Source organism: Pongo abelii, chromosome 21, assembly GCF_028885655.2.
Source record: "Pongo abelii isolate AG06213 chromosome 21, NHGRI_mPonAbe1-v2.0_pri, whole genome shotgun sequence".
NCBI lineage: Eukaryota > Metazoa > Chordata > Mammalia > Primates > Hominidae > Pongo > Pongo abelii.
Genome location: NC_072006.2, coordinates 32,842,217 through 32,869,904, shown reverse-complemented (window position 1 = coordinate 32,869,904; position 27,688 = coordinate 32,842,217). Strand labels below are relative to the sequence as shown.

The window sequence follows — 27,688 nt, the reverse complement described above, 5'->3', positions numbered from 1 at the left end:
CCTTGCTGCTTCTGCGGTTTTCTTAGTTTCCTTCAGCTTAAAATACTCAATATGCCAAGGTGCCATATTTTGGGGTGTCCTGTTCTGAGCCCCGCAGAGCCCAAAAGCTCTCGGAATCATCTTGGACGTTTGATTTCTCACGGCCAGGGACATTTTCCTGGGGCTGAGGCCGTTGGAACCAGAACTGTCCATTTTCCTGCCCCTGCAGGTGACAGGCTGGGAAGGAGATCCTCAAGCAAGCAGACTCTCAAAGCCGAGGGGACCCCAGGCAGGCGCGGAGCTCAGCGAAGCCAGAAGGAGCGCGCCGGGGGCAGCCCAAGCCCGGGGTCTCCCCGGCGGAAGCAAACAGGGCGCAGGAGACACAGAGAAGAGCTGGGGGAACAGGAGCGGAGCAAGGCAGAGAGGACCTGCGAGGGGAGGAGAAAGCGGGACGAGAGGGCTTCCTTCAAGGAGCACACAGCAGCCCCAAAGAAGGAAAAGGAGATTCCGAGGAAGGAGGAGAAGTCGAAGCGGCAGAAGAAACCCAGGTGTGTTGGGGCTCTGATTCTGGGCGTTCGCTCCGCGTGCTCCCGCTCCTTCGCGGCCCTTCTCCTTCCCCCATGAGGGACTGATGTCCCCCTCCCTAGTGAGAGGCAGCCCGTGCCCTCGCTCTGGCTTCCGTGTCTCCCAGCCCTTACCACTGCCCCACTCTGCGATGGGTTCTTTATCCCAGAACCGGGGTGAAGATCGCGGGTCCTCGCAGGTGGAGTGGCCACGGGCTCTCCACCCCAGCGTCTCACGGCACACTGGTGAAGCGGAGCGCGGGTGATGAGGTGACAGGGCAGCAGGGTGGGACAAGATCCCGCGTCCCCTGAATTTCAGCTGGTGACTCACCCCAGCTCTTGAAGAGGAGGAGCTGAGAGACATGAACAAAATTAGATTCAGGAACCATCCGAGGGCTTAAGCACACCTCTTTCCGTCTTCCGGATCTGGGCCAGTTTCCTATTCTGGAAATGTGGCACTGGTCTAGGAGACCTTCAAGGATGCTACCAGCTCTGAAATTCTGGAGCTTGGAGGTTTTATTTGTTTTGCCTCCTTTGTTCCATTACCATTAGCACCAACTAGCACGTGTGGGTTAGTGGACAGGGCCAGCTTATGGCATCAGAAAGTGAAGATTTGGGGTTCGTGTTTTTGCTATCAATTTTAATAGGTGTCTCTCTCTTTGCCTCCCTTTTTCAATCATTGAGGATAATAGATGCCTTATTCGTTGCTCATATTGTTTTAAGAATTCCTTGTGATAGGAATAGGAAGGCTTTTGCAACAGTTGGGAAAATTAGGATTATGGTGAAGAGTTGATGTTCCTTCCCGGTGGTTTGTAGCAAATCCTTTTTGCCCACAGCCTCAGTTGGGTGCTCCATCTTCCTCTCCACCTTTACAGAGAGGCTCTTAAACAAGGCCACTGATTTTTTCCTGTTGCCATGCCAACCATCCTGGCTTGGTTAGAGCCTTTGTCTACTGTCTGGTTGCTCCCAGACATGAACTAAAGAGGTAAAGGGTGCATCGTGCCCTTGGCCATTTAAAAATAACGTGAATGCACCGTTAATGGGCTCTGGGTGCCCTGAACTTTAGAGTGAGCCTGTACCATCCCAATGGGCCACAGACTCATTTACGTCATTTTCAGCTGAGGGCCATACGAGAGCATTAGAGAGATGAAAACATTTGGTTCCTGTTGCCTAGATACTGACAGTGTGGCAGAGGAGATAACACATAGGCATTGGTAATCCTAAGACAAGGCAGAAAGCAATATGCATGCAAGACAGGACTTGATGGAGCACTGAATTCCTGGGGTGCTGGGCCATCAGGGTTCCTCCATGGAGAAGGTGAACATCCCAGTGAGGCTTTGCACAACAGGTGGAATCTAAATAAGCAATGACTGAATGTCCAACACCCTAAACTGTGGGAATACCCTACGCAGAGGCTCAAAGGCAGATATCATCGATTGGGTGTGCATGAAGTACGGCAAAAAAAAAACAAAAAAAAACTCCATGTTCTAGGCTTTTCAACCTTCAACGGCATCCTAAAACTTCTCCTTTGCTCCCCAGGAGTTAATCAGAAGCTAAAACACCCTGAGGCTGCTGCAAACCTGTCTCTAAAACCTGCAGTAACCCAAGCCCACACCCTGATACTGCCATTTATGAAACACGCTCAGGCTGCCCAGCCATAACCCTTCCTTAGTCCTTTCCTTTAACCCGATTGGGCACTGTCTCACTCAGCTTAGAGTCACTATTTTTTATCACTAAAGGAGTCAGAATAGGCTGGAGGCTGTAAGGAGCACACACAGACACTTGGATTTTGTCACAATTGAGCACATAGTATTATCTGGGAGATGGAGAGGTCCCCAGCTGGAAATTCTCCACAGCCCTGCTGTCCAATACGACAGCCACTAGCTGCATGTGGCTGCTGAGCACTTGAAATGTGGCCAGTGTGACTGAGCAACTGAATTTCTCATTTAACTGTGACTCAGTGTTAATACCACTGAGTTGACATACGAGTTGGTGAATTTACTTAATTTGGACGGATGTAGTTTTGAAACTGATTTGATTTGACTTTGAAGCCAAAACAGTTCTTCTACAAAAAGACAAACTACTGTTGTCAATGCAGATACAAATATCAAAGGAAAACCATATTTTGCTACTTGATTCAGTTATTGGGAATCTTTTAAGTATGTCTAAAACAATTTGGGCAAATCTACTTTTTCCACCTATAAACTTATGAAATATAAATACAAATTAAATATACCTGATGAAAGTTTAACATCTGAATAGCCTTGCAGTATGAGTACAAAATGAATACCGACCTTTGAAGACAGTATTTTTTAAAGGACTGAAATATCTCTAATAATTTTATATTGATTACAGGTTAAATTCCAGTTTTTAATATATTTGATTAAATAAACTGTATTATTAAAATTGCTTTAATCCATTGCTTTTTACCACTTCAGGGTGGCTACTAGAAAAATTTGCATTGCAGTAAGCGGCTTGTGTCCTATTTCTGTTGGGGAGCACTGAGCTGGCGTGTGGTTTGTGGGAGGACTCAGAGAAATGGAGGATGGGGAGGCAGCCCTCCGGGGCCCTGGGCTACAGGACAGACTTTTGGCCTCCGCTGCCAGGCAATGGGAGTCACTGATGGCTTCTGAGCAGGGGGCAGGAGTGCCATCTTGCCTGTGGGCTCCTCCTCATTCCGCAGCACCTGAGGACACCACCTCCTTTCCAACTCCCCTCTGCCTCTGCCCTGGCTCTGCCTCCAGATCATCCTCCTTGGCCTCCAGTGCCTCTGGTGGGGAGTCCCTGTCTGAGGAGAAATTGGCCCGGATCCTGGAGCGGGTGGAAGAAAAAAAGCAGCTCATTGCCACCATGCGGAGCAAGCCCTGGCCCATGGCAAAGAAGCTGACAGAGCTCAGGTAAGCAGGCTGCGGACCAACCAGGGCCTTCCGATGTCCACAGCTCCTTCTGATGGGAATGGGAGCCCCTCCCTCCACATTACCCCAAAGCGGCTTGATGTGAAGGGGGATGCTCCAGCGAGGAGTACAGCGCTCAGGGAGCCCCATGAGAGCCAAGGCAGCCCTGCTGTTTGCCAGCACCACAGGGCCTGGAGGGGGAGCCACGGAAGACTCAGAGGACTCCCCACCTATGTCCATGCCTTCCCCTGCCTGGCTGCCCCTTTTATCCCATGCCGCACCTCATCTTGTGGCTTCCGTGCCTCCCTCACAGCCCAACAGAGACATGCCTTCTCCCGGAAGCTTTCCAGAGCCCCTCCTCCTCAAGAGCAGCTCTCTGTCATGTTCCTGGAGCACCCAGTGTCTCTCCATGTGTACACACTCTCGCTTGCGTGATTTGCATGGTGAGCGGGAGACGGTCTGTCTGAGCCACTGTCACATCCCCATTGCCTGGCACAAGGCCAAGCTGGCCCCCATGCAGCATGAATATCACTCTGTGAATAGCAACAGGCCTCCTGCCCATGCCACTCGACTCCTGTTTTCTACTCACCCACTTCTTTGGTTTCCATGCAAAAGGCTGATGCACGGAGCATTTGATGATTCTGGGGTCTTTGCTGCAGTTTTAAAATAACAGTAGACTCACACCTGTAATCCCAGCACTTTGGGAGGCCAAGGCGGGTGGATCACTTGAGGTCAGGAGTTTGAGACCAGCCTGGACAACATGGTGAAACCCCATCTCTACTAAAAAGACAAAAATTAGCCGGGCGTGGTCGTGGGCACCTGTAGTCCCAGTTACTCGGGAGGCTGAGGCAGGAGAATCGCTTGAACCCAGGAGACAGAGGTTGTAGTGAGCCGAGATCATGCCACTGAACTCCAGCCTGGAGACTGTCTCAAAAAAAAAAAAAAAAATAGAAAAGAAAAGAAATAAGAGTGGTAGTCATATTACATACTTTTTGAGTTTCTGCTAAAAAGTTCCTATCCAACATGACCGTTTTCCCCAAGGTCCCTCTGTTTCTTTGCCACAGCATTGGGGGTGATACTCCCCCCGTTTCCTCTGTAGGAAGCCCATGCTCCCTGGCTCCTCTCATACCTGAGTTTCCTCATTGCTCAAGTCAAACTCCTCACCCTTTATTAAGCAGAGCACTTTGGCAGCCATGTTTTGGCACTATTTACCCCAGGAGGCACAGTAAAGATCTAGCTGCACCAACACTGGGCAGACCCTGACAAGGAAAACAGAGCTTACCCCATGGCCCTGCAAATTATTATGTCATCTCCTATATGGCTGCAAGAAGAAACACCTCCTGGTAGTGCCTCCAGGCCTCTGCTTTAGGCCAGTGCTGCTGAGCACCAGAGCTTTCTGCAATGACGGAAATCAGCCTAAATCTGCACTGTGTAACACACAGCCACTACCACATGTGGTTACTGAGTGCTTAAAACAGATTAGTGTAACTGAAAAACTGATTTTTTTGTTTTAGCTTTTATTTAAACTTAAATTTATATATAGCATAGTGACTATAATTAATAACAATATATTAGACACCTGAAAATTGCTAAGAATAGATTATAAGTGTTCTCACCACATACAAGAAACAAGTATGGGAGATAATGCATATGTTAATTAGTTCGATTTAACAATTCATAATGTATATATATATCAAAACATCATATACACCATAAATATATACAATTTATGTTTAAGAGACAGAGTCTTGCTCTGTCACCCACGCTGGAGTCCAGTCCACCGTGTTAACTCACTGTGGCCTTGAATTCCTGGGCTCAAGTGATCCGCCTGCCACAGCATCTCCAGTAGCTGGGACTACAGGCATATGCCATCATACCTGGCTAATTTTTAAATTTTTTTGTGGATACAGGGTCTCGCTATGCTGCCCAGGCTGATCTCGAACTCCTGGACTCAAGCGATCCTCCCACCTCAGCTTCCCCAAGTATTGTGATTACAGGCATGGGCCACCACACCTGGCCCATTTGTCAATTAAATAATAAAATAACAAATTAATTTTAAAAATTTAAATAGTCCCATGTGGTGAGTGGTGACAGTGTGGAAGCTAGACTCAGCTCTGGGCTGTCTTCCTTCTCAGCCTCCTCTTTTTTTTTTTTTTTTTGAGATGGAGTATCGCTCTGTCGCCCAGGATGGAGTGCAGTGGCACAATCTCGGCTCACTGCAACCTCCACCTCCCAGGTTCAAGCGATCCTCCTGCCTCAGCCTGCCGAGTAGCTGAGACTACAGGCGCCCACCACCATGCCCAGCTAATTTTTTGTATTTTTAGTATAGACGGGGTTTCACCGTGTTAGCCAGGATGGTCTCAATCTCCTGACCTCATGATCTGCCCGCCTCGGCCTCCCAAAGGGCTGACATTACAGGCATGAGCCACCGCACCCGGCCCTCAGCCTCCTGTTTTTGAATCCTTTCTCCCTGCTCCCTCCAAGCCGGGCTCCTTCTCCTGCCAGCAGGACAGAACAGCCATCTGTCACTCTAATACAACCTCACTCTCACTCAGGTGTCACCAGAACACATCTTTTATTAACAGTGGAAAAAGTGCAGCCTTGATGCCTATGGAAATGAGATCTCCAGCTGGCTGGAAGTCTCAGGGACCGTGACAATTCCTGAGGGCTCCTCAGCTGCCAGAGGAGAAATCTGACATCTCCTCCCTGCCTCTGAGGGACAGAGTTCCTGGGGCTGGCAGGATAGGAAGAAGCTAAGGCCTGAGAAGCCAAGGAGACCTATGCCTCTCTCACTGGAGTGGGTCTCCCCAGCAAATAGTGGGTCTCCTTCCCCTGGGCCTCCTCCTGTCTCTTCCTAGCTTCTTCCCTTCCCCAAGGCTCCTTATCCTGGACTCAGGTTTAAGGCTCTCCAGCTTCTAGTCTCCACCCAAGATGGTGCCTCTGCCTAGAAGATCTGTGCTTTCTTGTGGCCGGGCGTGCTGGCTCACGCCTGTAATCCCAGCACTTTGGGAGGCTGAGGCAGGCAGATCACTTGAGGGCAAGAGTTCAAAACCAGCCTGGCCAACATGGTGGAACCTCATCTCTACTAAAAATACAAGGTAGCCAGGCGTAGTGGTGTGTGCCTGTAATCCCAGCTGCTTGGTGGCTGAGGCAGGAGAATTTTTTAAACCAGGAAGTGGAGGTTGCAGTGAGCCGAGATCATGTCACTGCACTCCAGCCTTGGTGACAAAGTGAGACTCTGTCTCCAAAAAAAATATGAAAACAAAAGGCTGGCTGGACATAAAAAGCAACAGCAGTGAGTTGGGGCAAACCTGAATTCACACCTCTGCCACATCTGGAGACTTTGGTTGGCTACCCAATCCCTCTCAGGGTCTCTTCCTTCCCTTAACCTTTCTGAGCCTAATAATTCTCACTTGTAAAATGGGAATAATAACATCTACCTCACAGCGTTGTTCAAACAATTTCAAAGTATTTTTATTAAGTGCCCAGCATATAATATGCAATTAATAAATGGCGATTACTGTTATTATTAAAGCTTGAACATCTTTTATGCCTGACACTATGCTGAGCTCTGAGAGATGAGGTTGGGCAACAAAGATGAATCAGAGAAGCATGTGGACATTATCAATAATGATACACGGTAGGATGTGAAGTTGGCATAACAGCTTCTAGTGCCCATGAATCGGGGATATTTGCTTTAATCATAGAATTAATCAGGTCTGTCTCTCAGCTTTGTCCAAAGCCTGATGTCTTAGAAAACTACCCAAACTGCTTTCTTTCTTCAGAGTGATTAGAGGACTTCTGCTTCTAGGTAGATGGAGTAGAGACGCTTTTCCCTATTCTTCCCACTAAGTACAATGAAAACCCTGAATGCTATATTTAAAGCAAATATAAGAAGATTTGAAAAGGTAGAAAGAAGAAGGCAAACTGGCTAAGAACCTCAGGACCAAAGGGATGACCAGGGCATGGAGTTCCTTGGATTTTCTTTTTTACCTTCTATATCCCAGACTGGCTATTGGAAAAGCTGGCAACCCCAAAACTCCAATGGATGCAGCCCAAAAAAAAAATGCCCCAAGAAAAATCTGCTATTTCTAGCCAAAGGACCAGGAAAGAAACAGACTGGCCAGACAGAAAACTTTTGGACAATAACTGTTCTCCAGCCAAATACCACAGACAAAACAACAGCCCCCACTGCCAACCCTGGCAGCAAAGGCAAGTGGGGAAGCCTGGATACCCACCTTTGCCAGGCCAAAGCAAGGTGCCCCAATACCCCTAACCAGGGTGTGTCAGAGAAGGCTGAGTGGGAAGCAGGAATTTTCATCCCCAGCAGGTAGTAATGAGCCCTCCTTTTCCCCATGGTTTCGGTGAGGACCATGTGGGGAGTCTAGACTCTCACCACGACCTGGAAGTAACCAGGTTTGAGTGGAGGCCTGGTGAGAAGCCTGAACCCCATCCCTGCTCAGCAGTAACAAGAAGCTTCTCCTCAGCCTCAGGTGTCAAAGGAGGCCAAATGAAGAACCTGGGCTTTCACCCCCACCTGGAAGTAACCAGGCAACATCACCTTCAACTACCATAGCAATGTCAGAGGAGGCCTGGTAAAACATAAGATTTAAATAATATCTAGATTCTTATAATATCCAAAAGTCCAGGTTTCAATTAAAAATCAATTGCCATACCAAGAACCAGGAAAGCCTCAAACTAAATGATAAAAGATGATCAACAGGTATTAACACCAAGATGACAGAGATGTTAGAATTGTCTGACAAAGGTTTTATTTTATTTATTTTTATTTTTTATTTTTGTAGAGACAGGGTCTCACTATATTGCTCAGGCTGGTCTCGAACTCTTGGGCTCAAGCAATCCTCCCACCTCAGCCTCACAAGACACTGGGATCACAGACATGAGCCACACCTTGCCCGACAAAGGTTTTAAAGCAACCATCATAAAAATGCTTCAATGAGCAATTGTGAACACATGAAACAAATGAAAAAAACAGAAAGTCTCAGAAAAAAATAGAAGATATAAAGAGGGAAAACTGGAAATTTTAGAAGTAAAAAAATACAATAACTGAGATTTTTAAAACTCAGTGAGTGGGCTCAACAACAGAATGAAGAGAACAGAGTAAAAACTCAGTGAACTTGGAGATAGAACAAGAGAAATTACCCAGTCTAAACAATAGAGAGAAAATAGCCTGGAAAAAAATGCACAGAACTTCAAGGATGTGTGGGACTATAATAAAAGACATAACATTAGTATCGTTGGAATTCCAGAAAAAGAGGAGAAAAAGAGTGAGACTGAAAAAGTATTCAAAGAAATTATGGCTAAAACTGTCTCAGATTTGGCAAAACTTACAGATTCAAGAAGCAAAACAAATCCCAAACAGGAGAAACCCAAAGCAAAGAAATTCATTCCAAGACACATCATAGTCAAACTTCTAAAAACTTGCAGGCAGTCAGACAGAAAGAAAACATTACCTACAGGGAAAAAAACACAATTATAATGACAAGAAATTTATCATCAGAAACCATGAAGGACAGAATAAAGTGGCATAACAATTTTCAAGTGCTGAATGAAAAGAATTGTCAGCCCAGAATTCTATATTTACAGTGAAGATATCTTTTAAGAATAAAGGAGAAATCAAGAGATTCTCAGATGAAGGAAAACTAAGAGAATTTGTCACCAGACTTACCCTATAAGAATGACAACAAGAAGTTCTCTAAACAGAAAGAAAGAATATGATTTTTTTAAAAAAAGGGGAATTTTAGAACATTAGGAAGGAAGAAAGAACATGGTAGAAAAAAAATTGGAAAATGTCCCCTTGAGTTTTTAAAAATATATTTGACAGTTGAAGCAAAAATTATAACACCATATAAAGTAGTTCTCAATAAATGTAGAGGAAATGTTTAAGACAATTACATTATCAATGGGGAGGGTAAAAGGATATAAGGAGAAGCAAAGTTTCTACACTTCACTCTAACTAGTAAAATATCAGCACCAGTAGACTTTGAAGGCTAAGTAGACTATATGATAATATAATAAATAAGTATAACACCTAGAGCAACTACTAAAAAGCTATACAACAAACATACCCAAAGACTGGCTATATGTAAAAAGGAATTAATAGTAAATGATGAAGAAGACACAGCTCCGAAATCAAGAGCATCGAGTCAAGAGAGGGGACAGTGCCTTGGGATGGGAGGGGCAGTAAATCAATCAGACTGCTTGTGGGGAGGGGCAATGGGGATTTGCCATTGGCCCTTGAGGAGGCACTTGGCCCGAGTCTTACAAGGTGTGTAGGAATTAGCAAGGAGAGGTGGCAGAAAGCACAGATCTAGGCAGAGGCACCAGCTTGGTCAGAGACCTAGAAGCTGGAGAGCCTTAAACCTGAGTCCAGGATAAGGAGCCTTGGGGAAGGGAAGAAGCTAGGAAGAGACAGGAGGGAGGCCCAGGGGGAGGAGACCCACTATTTGCTGGGGAGACACACTCCAGTGAGAGAGGCATAGGTCTCCTTGGATTCTCAGGCCTTAGCTTCTTCCTATCCTGCCAGCCCCAGGAACTCTGCCCCTCAGAGGCAGGGAGGGAATGTCCACTTACAGTGAACTCAGCATCTATTTGGTCCTTGTCTCCACAACTAAAAATGGCAATTGCTTCAGGACAAAAGAAGACCATCTTCAGCCTCTGGCTACCTCCAACGTCTGGCCACCTCCTTTTGGCCACCTATGTTCCCCACCTCCAACCAGGTATCTTCCAGGTTTCAACCAGGCTGATACATTCTCCTTACATTCTGCATGGGGAGCACAGTTCTGTAAGGATGTCATCGAATGCAGGCCACCCCATGTCTATTTTTACCTCTGCATCTCAAAATTATGTGTGATTTTGAATCTGATCTCCTTCTCCAGGGAGAAATTTTTGGAGATGCCATTTCTGGTAGATGTCTTGGATCAACTTCAAAGTGTACCCATTGTGGAAGGCCATGTTGCCAAGCTCCTAGGCCAGGCACCTGGCAGAGCAGAGGATTCCTCACTTTAGCCTCCTGGGTTCAAAAAGAACCTTACTACCTGCCCACTCTAGGAGCTACTGTTTCCTCAAAAGGAGAAAGGGTGACTGCCTGATAAGTGAAATAACTGTGCATACATTGTATGCATTCGTACACACATTCAATTCTCAGAACATTATCCCCAGTTTTAGATGAAAATTGCCATTCTAAGAGGCACAGTATCCCACCTGGGTCTCTCTGGTACTAAAAGTCACACAATATACCTCTTTCCCTTCCAGCAGTCATCACTGGCCACCATTACGTGTTTTTCAAACTGTGATTTGGGCACTTTCACTACAATGAGGTTCTCCCTAGAGGCAAATGCAAGGGGATTCTGATGTGATCTCTGTGGTGTGGCGATAACTTCCTTCTCTTGGCCGGGCGCGGTGGCTCATACCTTTAATCCCAGCACTTTGGGAGGCCAAGGTGGGTGGATCATGAGGTCAGGAGTTCAAGACCAGCCTGGCCAAGACGGTGAAACCCCGTTTCTACTAAAAACACAAAAATTAGCCAGGCATGGTGGCGGGTGCCTGGAATCCCAGCTACTCAGGAGGCTGAGGCAGAGAATTGCTTGAACCCAGGAAATGGAGGTTGCAGTGAACTGAGATCACACCACTGCACTCCAGCCTGGGCAACAGAGTGAGACTCCGTCTAAAAAAAAAAAAAAAAAAAAGCCCTTTCTTCAATAACTTCCTTCCCTTTTGAGTGTTGGGGGAGCCTAAGGGGTTAACAAACCTGACCAAAGTCACCTTGAGATCCAGGCCCCCTAGAAGCTTCCCCCAGAGCAAAGGATCCCTCTTCTTTTGCCTTTTCACTTCATTTACTACCCACCATTTGGTTTGAAGAAAAGGAGAGGTGGGCTTGCAGGGTTCCCATTTGAAAAGGATTCTGCTAACAAAAAGGGGGCAACAGCACCTTACAGATGTAGAATTTACAACAACTGGGAGGTGCAGGGCAGGAGCCAGTGTTTCCATAAGTCAAATGCTATCTCTCATAAGGAAGAACATGTTATCTTAGATTGCAGATAACTTGTTAAGAGAAATTTATTGTAAAAATGATAGTTGTTATTATTTATATATCTTCACAGAGTTCAAAAAATGTTTGCTGTGCCCATTGAAATTCATAAACCAGGTGGACTCTTCACAGTGACTGGTCTTCATAGTTTGCAACTAGCCTTTGGTAGGGTCCCCTGTTCTCTTGGGGGTTTGCTGGATGTCTGGACACAGAGGCTGAACAGAGAGAAGAGAAGCATTTGCTGCTGGGCTCAATGGCTCAGGTGCAAGAGCTGCCCCTACTTTTGAGAATTGTTATCTGAAGCTGCTAAATCTTAAAACCTGGCACATTTAAGCTCATAGAACTCCAAGTGCTTTTGAGTATTTGCCCACTTGTAAAATACAGGAAGAAGACAAAAATATGAATATTGTGAAACCATTCTTTGTTGTTGCAGTGGTATTGGTGTTCACTGCTAAGTCACTGGCAGGACATCTCCTGCCAAGAGGGGGAACAGGGAGAAGATCCCATTGAGGAGGACATACAGCCCAGTTCTTGACTCTGAGTTTAGGAGTCGGGCAGGCAGCCTCACTAGCATTGAGACATTGAGACATCTCAATAAAGCTAGCCTCAAGGTTAGAATGCAACTTCACATGTATCAACTGTCCACACTTGTACCTTGGAGGCAGCAAGAACAGTGGGGCAGGCGTTTTGTAAGAGCAGTGGTGACTGTAGCAATAGCAGCCAAACACACAGCTCCACAACACCTTCTTCCATCTGCCCTAAGACGGACTTCATTCTTCACTCACATGATTGGGTTTATGGAGTGGTTGCTGATAAACTAGCTCTCTGAGATGTGGGACAGGAGGAGGAGCCCTGGTCATGGTATTTGCTGATTTCCATGGTCTAAATATTCCCACCACGGCCAACTCAAAGCTACTTTGAGTTTCACAACTGGCTGGCCAAGTTCCTGAAGATTTATCAACCTGTTCTCAAAGGCTGTCCTCACCAGGTCCAGCAACCACTGCAGAATATTTAATAGACAAATTGATTCATTTGTTTCTCATCCAACTTTAACAGGATGCTCATTGACTCACTCATTCAACATCCATGCGTTCCACAAATACCTATCTAATGATGCCTGACTTACAATGGTTCAACTTATAATTTTTCAACTTTACAGTGGGCTTATTGGATATACTCCATCATAAGTTGAGGAGCATATGGGCTTATGATGGTTCAAGTTACAATTTTTTACTTAATGGCCTTTTTGGGGTATTAAGTACATTTTCAACTTATGATGTTTTCAACTTACAATAAGTTTATTGGAAAATAACCCCTTGTACATCAAGGAACATCTGTATTAATTTTATATTGCTATTGCAACAAATTACCACAGGTTAAGGATTTAAAATACCACTCGTTAATTAGCGCACAGTTCTGTAGGTCAGAAGTCCAGCATGGCATGGCTGGATTCTCTGTTCAGGGTCTCATCACACCAAAATTATGGTATCAGTAGGGCTGCAGTTCTCATCCAGGGCTAAGTTTCTCTTCTGAGCTCACTGATTGTTGGCTGAATTCATTTCCTTCTTATGCTTTGTATGTAGCCCCTCCAGAGGGGCCCCAGACACAGAGAGTCAAGAATTTTCCTGCTTCACATTTGATAAAATCTAATATCCCTTCACGATAAAAGCCTCCAACAAACTAGGCATTGAAGGAACATACCTCAAAATAATAAAAGTTATCTATGAGAAACTCATAGTGAAATTCATACTGAATGGGCAAAAACTGGAAGAATTTCCCTTAAGAACTGGAACAAGACAAGAATGCCCATTCTCACTTCTCCTATTCAACATAGTACTGGAAGTCTTAATCAGAGCAATCAGGCAAGAGGAGACAAATGAAAGGCAGGAAAGAAGGAAATAAAAGTAGGAGAAGAAGTCAAAGTATCTCTCTTTGCTGACTATATGATTCTCTACCTAGAAAACCCTAAAGACTCTGCCAAAAGGCTCTTGGAATTGATAAACGACTTCAGCAAAGTTTCAAGATACAAAATCAATGTACAAATGTACAAAAATCAAGAGCATTTCTTGATCTAGTAACATTCAAGCAGAGAACCAAATCAATAATACAATCCCATTTACAATAGCCACAAAAATAAAATAAAATAAAATACCTTGGAATTCATCTAACCAAGGAGGTGAAAGATCTCTACAAGGAGAACTACAATACAATGACTAAAGAAATCATAGGTAATACCAAAAAAAATTCCATGCTCATGGATTGGAAGAATCAATATCATTAAAATACCCATACTACTGAAAGCAATCTACAGATTCAATGCAATTTCTACCAAACTACCAATGTCATTTTTCGCAGAAATAGAAAAAAATTATTCTAAAATTCATAGGAACCAAAAATGAGCCCAAACAGCCAAAGCAATCCTAAACAAAAAGAACAAAGCCAGAGGCATCACATTACTCAACTTCAAACTATACTATGAGGCTACAGTAACGAAAACAGTACAGTACTGGTACAAAAACAGACACATAGACCAATGGAACCGAATAGAGAATGCATAAATAAAGCTGCCCACCTACAACCATCTGATCTTCAATAAAATCAACAAAAACAAGCAATGGGGAAGGACTCCCTATTCAATAAATGGTCCTGGGATAACTGGCTAGACATATGCAGAAGAGTGAAACTGGACCCCCGCCTCTCACCATACACAAAAATCAGCACAAGATGGATTAAATACTTAAATGTAAGACCTAAAATTATTAAAATCCTAGAAGAAAACCCAGGAAATATCATTCTGGATATTGGCCTTGGGAAAGAATTTATGACTAAGTCCTCAAAAGCAACTGCAACAAAAACAAAAATTGACACATGAAACCCAATCAAACTAAAAAGCTGCTGCACAACAAAAGAAACTATCAACAGAGTAAATAGACAACCTACAGAATGGAGAAAATATTCTCAAATTATGCATCTGACAAAAGTCTAATATCCAAAATCTGTAAAGAACTTACACAATTCAACAAGCAAAAAACAAATAACTCCATTAAAAAGTGGACAAAGAATATGAACAAACACTTCTCAAAAGAAGACATACAAGCCTCCAACAAACATATGAGAAAATTCTCATCATCACTAATCATCAGAAAAATGCAATTCAAAACCACAATGACACACCATCTTCCACCAGTCAGAATGGCTATTATTAAAAAGTCAAAACATAACAGATGCTGGTGAGGGTGCGGAAAAAAAAAAAACAAAAAAAAACACTTATACATTGTTGGTGGGAATGTAAATTAGTTCAGCCATCGTGGAAAGTAATTTGGAGATTTCTTAAGAAACTTCTCTTCTGTTTTTAAGGGCTCATATTATTTTATTACACTGGGGCCATGCAGATGACCCAGAATAATCTCCTTATTTTAAAATCAATAATCTTGGCTGGGCATGGTGGTTCACACCTGTAATCCCAGCACTTTGGGAGGCCGAGGCAGGTGACTGCTTGAGCTCAGGGGTTCAAGAGCAGCCTGAGCAACACAGCGAGACCCTATCTCTAAAAATAAATAAATAAATAAAATAAAATCAGTACTCTTAATTACATTTTCAAAGTCCTTTTTGCCATGTAACATATCATATTCGTGGGTGGAACACCAGCAGAAGAAGGTCACAGGGGCCACAGCTCTGCCTACCATGCCTGTTATGTACCAAGCACTCTTCTCAGCATTTGGGAAACTTCAGTGGATAAAACAGACAGAATGTCCTGCCTTCATGGAATTTATATTTTAACCAGGGGTATACAGAGACATAAGCCTTCACACATGTGTTTGAGTCTTCATAGTTCAGATTTCCTCTGGTTAGGTGTTAACTGAATTCCTGCTTTTTTTTTTTTTTTTTTTTCTAAGCAGGGAGGCCCAGGAATTTGTGGAGAAGTATGAAGGTGCCTTGGGAAAGGGGAAAGGCAAGCGACTGTATGCCTACAAGATGCTGATGGCCAAGGTGTGTGGGGTGGAGGCAGTAAATCTGTTGGGAGGGCTTGCTCAGCTTTGGAATCTGGAGACCAACTTAGGCACCTGCCCAGCTTCACCATTTGTGTCCAGCTGCCCCCAGAATCCTGGGTGTGAGGGCCACCTGACCATTCTGATCCATCTAGGCATGGAAACCAATCGTATCCTGCCAATTTCTCCATACTTACTGTGAGGGCTTCAATACATTTGAGACTTGTCTTCTGTCCAGTGAATACACTTAGAGAACTAATGATGTTAAAACCACTGAGATTTTATTTTCCAAACCCAGATCAGGACAGGTTGAGTTGGTGGAGACCCAGAAGGGCTGTGGTGTGATCAGGGTCACATGGATGATAAACAATGATGTCCCCAGAGGGATGGGGGCAGCTCTGTTTTGTTGAGTTGTATCATAACCTGGGCATCTGATTTAAGTTAGGGTAATGTTTCATGTTGGATATTTAATGTGAGACTTACTGAAGTATCCTTCCTTTACCCACTGATTTGAAAAACTACCATTCTCATTCACTTAATTCTTGGACAGAGCCTGTTTCAGGGCTTTTATTCTGAACAATCATTTGATGTCATTACCTCAATGACATCAAATGCCTGGTAGTTCTAGGTTCCCCTTTTTACCTTTGGTTTTTTGTTTGTTTGTTTTTAGAAACAGAGTCTAACTCTGCCACTAAGGCTGGAGTGCAGCGTCACCACTCCTGCCTTAGTGGCAGCCTTGAACTCCTTGGCTCAAGAGCTCACTGCAGCCTTGAACTCCTGGGCTCAAGAGATCCTCCAGCCTCAGCCTCAGCCTCCTGAGTAGCTACGACTACAGGTGCACCTCACCACACCCTGATAAAACTTTGGTTTTTTTTTTTTTAAATGTCTTGGCTGTCTTGCCTATGTTTCTACATGCATTAAAAAAAATCCCTTTGCCAAGTTCCACCATAGTGTATTGAGATTTTGGTTGGAATTTCTTTTAATCCTGTATTTAATTTGGGACTTCCTTATCTATACAATATTTAGTCGTCACATCTAGGATACCATACATTTCTCAAGCTATATTATATCCTTAAGCAAAGTTTGTCATTTTCTCCCTATAGATCTTTTCCATGTTTTATTTCTGCACATTTAGTAGCCTAGTTGCTTTTGTAAATGCGATCATTTTTCAATTATTTAATAACTAGTTATTGGTAGTATGTAAGAAAGCTACAAATTTGTGTGCTAATTTTATATCTGGTTCTCTTATGGTACTCTCTTATTAATTCTTTTTTTTATTTTTTATTTTTATTTTTTGAGACGGAGTCTCGCTCTGTCGCCCAGGCTGGAGTGCAGTGGCGCGATCTCGGCTCACTGCAAGCTCCGCCTCCCGGGTTCACGCCATTCTCCTGCCTCAGCCTCCCGAGTAGCTGGGACTACAGGCGCCTGCCACCACACCCGGCTAATTTTTTTGTAGTTTTAGTAGAGACGGGGTTTCACCGTGTTAGCCAGGGTGGTCTCAATCTCCTGACCTCATGATCCGCCCGCCTTGGCCTCCCAAAGTGCTGAGATTACAGGCGTGAGCCACCGCGCCCAGCCTCTCTCTTATTAATTCTCATCTTTTTCATCTGATTATGTTCATAAAGATGTTTTTGTTGGGTTCTCCTAAATGTGACATCTCATTCCAATCCTAAAATGTGGACTAGCAATCCTAGAACAGCATCAATTGATAATGGTGATCATAGCTCTCCTTGTCTTTGCATCACTTTAAAGAGAATGACTCTAATGACTTTCACACTAAACTGATGGGAGTTGTTGGCTTGAAATAGATTTTCTTTGTCACCATAAAAAAAATTGTCTAGTTATTGTTTAGTAAGACTTCCATTTCACTGGAAATAGATAATTAGGTTTTATTAAACACCTTTTCCTTTATGTTATTAATTGTTTTTTATTTCTGAGATAACCTCAGTCATGGTACATTACTTTTAACTCCACAGACACATTTGATTTTCTGATATTTTATTTATGATTTTTACATACATTTTCATAAGATTGATCTGAATTTGTGTGTGTTTGTACACAAGTGTATGCATGTGCAGTATCTTGGCAGATTTTAACATTAGGACTGCACTTGCTTTATAATTGTAAATGAATAGCATTACCTCCTCTTTATGCTGTAAATGAGTTTTGGGAGCATGATAATACACTTTTTGTTAATTTTAAAGATGATAACCTTACAGTAGTAGAGATCGACAGCCATTTTTATAGAATACCTTGAAATTTTTTTCAAGTATTCAGTTTATTGATGTACTCAAGTTTTAACTTTTTCTTCAGACCATTTCAATAATTCATATTCTTCCTGAAACTTGATCATTTCATTAACATTTTCATATGTGTTAACAGAAAGTCACATATGGTAGCCCCATAAATTTGTAATTACTTTTTATATCTGTTGTGTTTGAATCTTTCTCATTCATTTTTTTTGTTTTTTTTTTTTTCTCTGTCGCCCAGGCTAGAGTGCAGCGGCATGATCTCGGCTCACTACAACCTCTGCCTCCCAGGTTCAAGCGATTCTCCTGTCTCAGCCTCCCAAGTAGCTGGGATTATGGGCATGTGCCACCATACCCAGCTAATTTTTGTATTTTTAGTAGATGCGATGTTTCACCATGTTGGCCAGGCTGGTCTCAAACTCCTGACCTCAGGTGATCCTCCTGCCTCAGCCTCCCAAAGTGCTGGGATTACAGGAGTAAGCCACAATGCCCGGCCTCAATCTTTCTTATTCCTAATATTATTTTTTCTCATTTTGCAGTTATACTTGCCAGACAACTCTCTATAGGTCATTTTATTAATTTTGTCTAGAGACTATTTACCACTTACCAACTGCACACTCACATCTTATTTTTTCCAATGAAAAATGTGCTGTTCAAGTATATTTTTTCTAGATTTTTACTGTGACAAACAATGCTTCAACAAATATCTTTATACATTTATCTTGGATCCATGTGTTTTTTAAAATTACAACAAGACAGTCCCTCAAATAGTACTGCTAGTTCAAAAGTGTGCATATTTTAACTTTAACTTTTACTACACATTTTTCAAACTATTTTCCCCAATCTATAGCAACTCATACTCAAAGGAACAAAGTCGGAGAATGGCTTATCTTCACTAGTTATGAATGTTACCGTCTTTTTAACTTTGTGCTAATCTATCGGGTTAAAAAAAGGTTATTATTCTTTCTTTAATTTGTATTCACTGCTTTTTTATTGCAGTAAGAACACTTGAGATTTAGCTTTTTAACTAATTAAGTACACAATACCGTGTTGTTAAGTGTAAACATTGTGTTGTACAGCAGGTCTCTAGACAAATACATCTTTGATAAATGATTCTGTTCAACCATGTTTCTGTTCACATAGTTCTAGCTTCTGCCTTAGGAAAAGGATTGCCTCCCCCCACCCCCATCTTCCATATTTACTTTTCCACGTTATTTTTAGCTCTTTGCTTCTTTCTCTTTGCAATCTCAGAAATTTATCAGGTTTATTCTCAATATCATGGAATCCATTTTCCTCTGTGTCAATTATAGTCTTTATTTTGTCTAATGTTTTTTTCATTCAATTACTAAGCTCTTAGCTTCCTTGTAATCCTTCCATATCTCATCTATATTCTTTTCAAATTGATATCCTTTACTTTAGAAGTCATATTTCATGCATCCTATTAGGAATGCTGAACTGCTTTCTAGAATTTATGTATGTATCTTGGAGGAAATGTTTTCCACAAATATCAAAGAATGGTGTCCCTTTTTCCCTGTTCTGCAATAATATTTCCCAGGCCTCACTGGTTGTTTTCATTTTAGTCACCCAGATCCTGATTTTATTGACAGGACAGGTAGCTTGCCTGTGTCTTGCTCCACCATGACTTGAAACTTTTTTCCTATATATAGCTGGAGGGCAAGACAGCATGACAACTAACAACCCATCCTGGGACCAGCAGCAACCACCTCACACAGCCCTGAGAAAGGGACTTGGAATCTTCTGCCCATGCCCCAGTCCAGTTGTCTGACTCTGTCAACCAATGAAGGATAAGAGAATCCGTGCCAGAGCATCTCCCAGGCCTCTCTCTGCCTCTGCTCCAGTTCCGGGGCCTCACTTTTCAGTCTGAGATATCCACAGCCTTGAGGGGCTGTCAGGTGGTTGCCAAGGAACCGACCAGCAGGCTGTGCCTCCAGGGACCTCACTTGGCAATGTTCATTACCCCTGCTGGTCCTCAGTCTTGCAAGCCTATATTTTATACTGATTTTATCAGCACCCTGACAGGGGATCCATCTCTCGAGGGAGGACTTGCATTAATAAAGCCTATGAGACTGCTACATGAAACCAGATGCTGGATTATTAACTTACAAGAAGAAATAAGTGATGCAAGACGGAAAATTTGAAGTCCACAGCAGCCATGCCTTTTATTTTCCATAGCTTAGTTAGTTATATGAGAAGCTAAACCATCATCCCAATTCCTATCTGTGAATTTGCAGTGAAAGTCACTGCCATAGAAACCAAAATACTCAAGGCAAATGCTCTCTTTATAGGCAGACCTACCTAGGAAGCCAAACAGTCAAAGGGTATTTTTGGGTTTGGGGGTTTTTCTTGTTTTTTGTTTTTTGTTTTTTTTTTTGAGATGGAGTCTCGCTCTGTCGCCCAGGCTGGAGTGCAGTGGTGCGATCTTGCCTCACTGCAACCTCCGCCTCCTGGGTCAAGTGACTCCCCTGCCTCAGCCTCCTGAATAGCTGAGATTACAGGTGCCTGCCACCATGCCCAGCTAAGTATTGTATTTTTAGTAGAGACAGCGTTTGACCATGTTGGCCAGGCTGGTCTTGAACTCCTGCCCTCAGGTGATCCACCTGCCTCGGCCTCCCAAAGTGCTGAGATTACAGGCGTGAGCCACCGCCCCCAGCCTGTATTTATTTGTAGTAGAGACAGGGTTTCACTATGTTAGCCAGGCTGGTTTCGAACTCATGACCTCAAGTGATCCACCCACCTCAGCCTCCCAAAAAGCTGGGATTACAGGCATGAGCCACCACGCCCTGCCCAAAGAGTATTTTTGAACACAGTCTCAGAGCTAGAGAGGGCAGATGAAGCAATGAGACTGGGCTGCCCAGTATCTGTTTTCTGCCAATCACCATATCCCTCCTATCTTTGCCACTGTTATCAACCAGCCTGCTGATGGGCTTCTCCTCTCTTTTGAATCTGGGACCATCTCCCTCTTCTGACAGCTGGTTCCCTTCTTTATACAATCATTCAATCAGGAGATGGTCAAAACTATATCTGGAAAACCAGGTCTGGAAGCCTTTCTGATTCCTTCACAAAATTTTTCCCGTTTTGATGGATGCGGTGGCTCACACCTGAAATCCTAACACTTTGGGAGGCTGAAGGCAGGAGGATCACTTGAGCCCAGGAGTTTGAAACCAGCCTGGGCCGCATGGTGAGACCCTGTCTCTACAAAAAATTAAAAAAAAATTAGCCGAATGTGGTGGCTACTCAAGAGGCTGAAGCAGGAAGATCACTTGAGCCCAGGAGGTCAAGGCTGTAGTGAGCCATGTTTGTGCCACCTGCACTCGGCCTGGGCAGCAGAGTGAGACCATGTCTGAAAAGAGAAACCTTTCCCTTTCATCTTCTGCTGACTTTATTTTTTGCCCCTTCTTTTCACAGGTGCGGACTTTAGTGACTTCACAGGGGAAAATCTCATGTCCTCCATGAACAAGTTCTGAGGAGACCTTTTAATAATAGGAACTGGGCCAGGCACAGTGGCTTAAGCTTGTAATCCCAACACTTTGGGAGGTCGAGGCGGGCAGATCACTTGAGATCAAGAGTTCAAGGCCTGCCGGGCCAATATGGTGAAACCCATCTCTACTAAAAATACAAAAATTAGCCAGGCGTGGTGGTGCGTGCTTGTAATCCCAAATACTCAGGAGGCTGAGGCAGGAGAATAGCTTGAACCCGGGAGGTGGAGGTTGCAGTGAACCAAGATTGCGCTACTGCACTCCAGCCTGGGCAACGGACTGAGACTCCATTCAAAATAACAATAATAATAATAATGGGAACTGATCTTAGGATCTGCTGTCTACTACCTCTTATGCTTTCTCTGAGTATTTCTACCTCAGCTTTCTATGAGTATTTGTTTTATTCCAAATGGATTTGTTTCCAGAGTGTGGGGTTGGTGGAGAGCAGCCCCTTGGAGAGTTGACAAAACAACACCCAGCCATAGAAAGACGGCTGATCAGGTTTCTGTTTGGTACCTAATCTGGGTATCTTGCTGGGAACAGATCACAGGAGGGGGCAACATGCCTTTCTGACTCTTTTCAGAAAAGCGAGGCTGTTGTTTCCCCAGGAGAAGAATGTTCAGCTATGGGTTGAGATCTCCTTATCAGTTGCACCACCCTTGCAATTTTGCGACAGTTCCTATCAGAGAGAGGCACTTGGCTGTCTGCCAGACGTGGGTCTGAGAGTAGCCAGAGTTCCTTTTACCTTTGAATTTTTGTTTTAAGTTGAAGAAAGTCATATCAGAGGTTGCTAACTCAATCGGACCCTCCAAACCAGAAATCGCACAGAGAATTTCTCACTTTATCTATAAACTGTCCAAACCAGAAATTTTATCAGCACAGTAAGGGGTGGCCCTCACTTGTCTCTCACTCCAAGCCTGATGTTGGGGAAGTAAAGGTTTGAACACCTGCCTCTGGCAGCCTGGGCTCAAGGACAGCAGGAGCTGGGGACTACAAGACAGCAGCCTCACCCATGCTGACTCATGCTGACCTGTCGGCCTCCTCGTGCCTCTCATCATGCCGCTTTGTGCTCCAGGTTGACATGTTAAGGAACTGAGAGTTTTACCTCTTTTATTTCAGAAATGGGTCAAATTTAAGAGAGACTTTGATAATTTCAAGACTCAATGTATCCCCTGGGAAATGAAGATCAAGGACATTGAAAGTGAGTATGGTGGTGTCACTGTTTTTTTAATTGGTTTCCTAAGGCGTTTCCCAAGAGCTTGGATTGTTTCCTTGGCCCTCTGAATAGATTCTTTCATTGGTTCAGTTGTATTAGGAAAAAAGAATGGGTTTTGAACTTGTCAGGCCAAGATTTATTTTTTATTTATTTATTTATTTATTTATTTATTTATTTTTATTTTTGAGACAGAGTCTCGCTCTTTTGCCCAGGCTGGAGTGCAGTGGTGTGATCTTGGCTCACTGCAACCTTCACCTCCCAGGTTCAAGCGATTCTTCTGTCTCAACCTCCTGAGTAGCTAGGATTACAGGTCTGGGCCACCACATCTGGCTAATTTTTTTGTATATTTAATAGAGACAGGGTTTCACCATGTTGGCCAGGCTGGTCTCGAACTCCTGACTTCAAGTGATCCACCCACCTTAGCCTCCCAAAGTGCTGGAATTACAGACATGAGCTACCGCACCCATCCCAGACCAAGATTTAAATTCTGCTTCTTCACTTTCTGACTGTGGGCACTTAGGCAAGTTAGTTAACCCCAAAGAGCCTCAGGTTATTTATCCAGGAAAAGAAGGGAGATCCAGGTGTCATTCAACAGACTGATGTGAAAATTGAATCCACCACACACATAAAGTGCTCAATAGTGTCCATTTTTTCCTTCTGCAGCACTCATACCCACCGTCTTTTCTCTCTCTAGGTCACTTTGGTTCTTCAGTGGCATCGTATTTCATCTTTCTCCGATGGATGTATGGAGTTAACCTCGTCCTTTTTGGCTTAATATTTGGTCTAGTCATAATCCCAGAGGTAAGAAAAGAAATTCCTAAATCTTTGGATAGAGTTAAGGCTTATGACCACCATCATCAATTATCAACCAAATACTTCCTGTTTTACAAAGAATCAGTCATTCATTTAAAATGCTACTAGGCTGGTGCAAAAGTAATTGTTTTGCATTAAAAGTAATTTCAATTTTTTGCGCCATTAAAAGTAATTTATAAATTACTGCCATGACAAGTAAATTTATAAAATTAAAAGTAATGACAAAAACTACAATTACTTTTGCACCAATCTACGACCTAATGTACTCACATCAATTACCCAGATAGTTAAGTACAAAGAATGGAACCAAAATACTTTGTTCCTTAATTAATAGGTGAATCTTACATTTTTCTACTTCTCATTTTACCTTAAGATCAGTGGAGAATTAATGTTTCAGTGAGTTTTTTTCTTTTACCCTCAAAAAAAAGAGAGGGATAGAATATATTATGTCATTATTTATCACCAAAAAAACTTGGATTTGACTATCACTCCTCACTATTCTCCCATATATAATCTTTTAAGGAAGGTTTTTTTAGAAACAGGGTCTCACTCTGTTGCCCAGGTTGGAGGGCAGTGATGTGATCATGGTTCAGTGCAGCCTTGAACTCCTGGGCTCAAGTAGCCCTCCCACCTCAGCCTTCCTAAGTGTTGGGATTACAGGCACAACCCACCACACCTGGCCCCAGATATAATCTTATTATGGACATAAATAGATTCTTATCTACAGATGATTAATTGAGAAACAAAAAAGGGGTAATAAGCAATTTGTGCAAAGTCACACAATAAGTTCATTGTGAATTGGATTCCAGGTCCCCAGAATGATGGCCTAGGGTCTTTTCCAAGGAGCCTGTGGCTCACTAAGCACTGAGCACAGCAATTGCTACAATTGCTACAGTCCTGACTGAAATACTTGGTGCCAGTGCTGGGTACACAAGTGGGTCTACTTCAATAGCTTTCAGAGGAACAGTATGTCTGCATTTAGTATTTTCTTCCTCACAGGTGTATTAATTGGTTCTTTGATGACTTACTGACTCCTATTTTGTTTTAAATGGTTCTGTGAGCATATTGGAGTCAATTCTATCTGCAGTTACATGCTTAACTTTTCTGCACAGCCACTTTCAGGACATTAAAAACCTTTCACATAATGTGAATTAAATCAGATTTATTGGAGGAGGTTGACCATGCATTATAATAGCCTTTGGTAGCAAAGGAGTGTTACATTATTCATAAAATTGTTGAATTCTTTTCTGTATTACCCAAAACGTGTGCTTACAAATATGTCATTAACTAGCCTTTGTACTCTTTCATATACACACCTAGAAATCAAGGGTTCTGAGTCCACTGAGCCCTACATATATTCTTATGCCAATATCACTCTCTGACCCAGAAGTTAGCATTTTAAACTTCACTGTCAAGCGCACACAAACACTCTTACACCAAGTCTGGTTCTCCCCAGGGGGAAAATATTGTCAAAAGCTAATAGGAAGTCTCATTTATCTCCTCCATAGTCAGGTAAATATGAAATGTTTTCCTCGGTAGTCAATGGGGAAATTTACCTTCACCAAGCTCTTGGCTTTCTTCTTGGAAGCTTTTTATTCCATGAGAAGAGAGCACATTTGAATGCCACAGGCCTATGAGACATCTCTGAAATTTTGCTATGCAGTGGTCCATAAAAGGCAGTTTTGGGGGGAAGTTGAGCAATTTTAAGGACACTCAGTTGCTTTTTAAAAGAGAACATTAAATTTGGTATAATTCGTATAAGTTTATAAATATTTTTATGAGAGAACATTTATTTTAAACAATAAAAACTTAATGATTGGTGCATTCCAATGAAGCAGTCAGGATCTGAACCATTCGTGCTAGAGCACCTTGATTTGATTGGCAGGTGATTGGGAAAACCATATGGAGTGGGTTGAGAGTAAGAGAGAGAGAGAGAGAGATGCCTTGCTGGAAAGAGGAGCCTTGGCTTGGGAAGAAGGAGAAGGGAAGAAGGGAAATAGGGGAGAAGGGAAGAGGCTTAGACCAGGTAGGAGCCTGTTGCAGTAGGTCAGTGGTAGATCCGGATAATATCAATGGGAATGGATTAAAAGAGAGGAATCAGAGTGAAGTGCATGGACAAGTCTTGATGACAGGTTGGATAACAGCAATTAGGGTGTGGGGTGTCTCAAGATGCCTTCTTATTTAGGATGATGGGAAATTGGCCATATGGGAATCAGACATGTTCAAATTCATTGCATATCTAAAGGAAGTGTCCTGTTGGTCGAAGACACAGAGAACTTCAGGGCTCAAGGGTTTTCAGCATAAGCTAAGGTTCAGAGATATCCCCAAGACCCATGGATGTTTTAAAATGAAGCATAGTGAACCAGAGGGTCCAGGGATAAGAATAGTAGAAGTGCTCAAACATGACTTTTTTAAAAAATTATTTATATATATATATATATAGAGAGAGAGAGAGAGAGAGAGAGATAGAGAGAGAGAGAGAGAGAGAGAGAGAGAGAGAGACAGAGCCTCATTCTATCTCCTGGGCTGGAGTGCAGTGGCACAGTCTTGGCTCACTGCAGCCTCCACCTCCTGGGTTCCAGCAATTCTCGTGCCTCAGCCTCCCAAGTAGCTGAGAGTACAGGCACACACCACCAGACCCAGCTAGTTTTTGTATTTTTAGTAGAGATGGGGTTTCGCCATGTTGGCCAGGCTGGTCTCAAACTCCTGACCTTAAGCAATCTGCTCGCCTCAGCCTCCCAAAGTGTTGGGATTACAGGCATGAGCCACCATGCCTGGCCTTGAACGCAACTTTAACAAAACTTCTCCTTATATTCATTTCCCTTTTGCCACAAACTCTCAATACCATTTTATGAAATTAAACAGCTCTGAATGTAAGAATGAGCCTTGTTTCTCTTTAATTGCCATTGCCTGCACAACCCAGGATGTCTACGTGATCCCTGAGGAACCCTCAGTTATGCTGCAGGAGCTGGCTTGCAAGGCCCCACTGGATGACAAGTTTATGTACTTCTCTTCCAACACTGGCTGCATGTGAAAATCACCTGGGGGACTTTAAGAAACACCAGATCTTAGGCTCACCCCCAATCAAATAAATTTGACTCTCTGAGGGTATGGTCTTGTTATCTCTGTTTTAAAATCTTCTGTGGAAAGCAGACTTCTATGATAACCTCCAATGATCCTTCTCTCCTGGTATTCATGCCCTTATGTAACCCCTTCCTTTGAGTATAGGCTAGACCTAGAGACTTGCTTTTAACAAATAGAATATAGAATGGTTAGGTTATGAAAGATAGTGATTTCCATCTTGCTGGCAGAATTCTCTGCTGATTCCCCTCTTGGTTTGGGTGCTTTAATGAAGCAGTCTGACAGATTGGAGATGCCCACCTGGCAAGGAACTGAGTGTAGCCTTTGGACAATGGCCAGCAAGGAACTGAGGCCCTTAGTCCAACAACCCAGCAACAACCACATAAGCACTTTTTTTTTTTTTTTTTTTTTTTTTTTGAGACAGAGTCTTGCTCTGTCACCCAGGCTGAAGTGCAGTGGCATGATCTCAGCTCACTGCAACCTCTGCCACCCAGGTTCAAGCAATTCTCCTACCTCAGCCTCCTGAATAGCTGGGATTACAGGCATGTTTTTGTATTTTTAATAGAGACGGGATTTCAGCATCTTGGCCAGGCTGGTCTTGAACTCCTGACCTCATGATCCACCCGTCTTAGCCTCCCAAAGTGCTGGGATTACAGGCGTGAGCCACCACGCCCGGCCTCACATAAGCACATTTTAAGGCAGATTCTTCCCCAGTCAAACCTTCAAATGAGACCAAAGCAGAAATTTTGGTTGCAGCCTTGTGAAAGATCCTGGAAGCGAAGGACCCAGCTAAGCCATACCCAAAATGCTAGTCACAGAAACAGTGAGATAATAATTGTGTGTTTTTTTAAGCTTCTACATTTTAGGGTAATTTGTTATATAGCAGTAGATGACTAATGCAGCTCCCCAGGTGATTCTAATATGCAGCTAGGGTTGAAAACTGCTAATGTACATTATAAGGTCTTTAAGGAAGCTGTGCTCTAGGTTTACATAGGTTTACATAGGAAGCATTCAGTCTGTAAACCTCATATGATACTTCCCCTTAAAAGTAACTACTAAATTATTTCAGACATATGAAAAGATATAATGAATGAGCCTACTTGCTCATCACCATGCCTAAAAAATAAAATATTACATATACACTGAAGTCCTCTAATTAATTTTCCCCAATTTTATTACCTACATAACCCTCACTATCCTGAACTTTCCATTTCAACTTACATTTTAAAATTTATTGACTTAAATACAGTCATTTCTTATTTTCTAAAATCACAGTGTATCTAAAGGTGTATCCCCTTTTGCATTACAGTATAATTTTTTTGTCCCATTTACAGCAAAGGTTTGTCTTTTTTAGTTA

General features: G+C 43.0%; 1 protein-coding gene across 1 annotated transcript in view; it reads left to right on the top strand.

Moving 5' to 3' along the window:
- The first annotated feature begins 51 nt into the window (after nt 1-51).
- Nucleotides 52-27,688, top strand: part of TMC2 (transmembrane channel like 2) — an 83,309-nt gene continuing 55,672 nt past the window's right edge. Inside the window, exons 1-5 of the mRNA XM_024238970.3 lie at nt 52-527; nt 3,287-3,439; nt 15,386-15,476; nt 22,341-22,422; nt 23,132-23,238. Of these exons, the coding sequence (XP_024094738.2) occupies nt 52-527; nt 3,287-3,439; nt 15,386-15,476; nt 22,341-22,422; nt 23,132-23,238 (909 nt within the window). The remainder of the gene's footprint in view (nt 528-3,286; nt 3,440-15,385; nt 15,477-22,340; nt 22,423-23,131; nt 23,239-27,688) is intronic.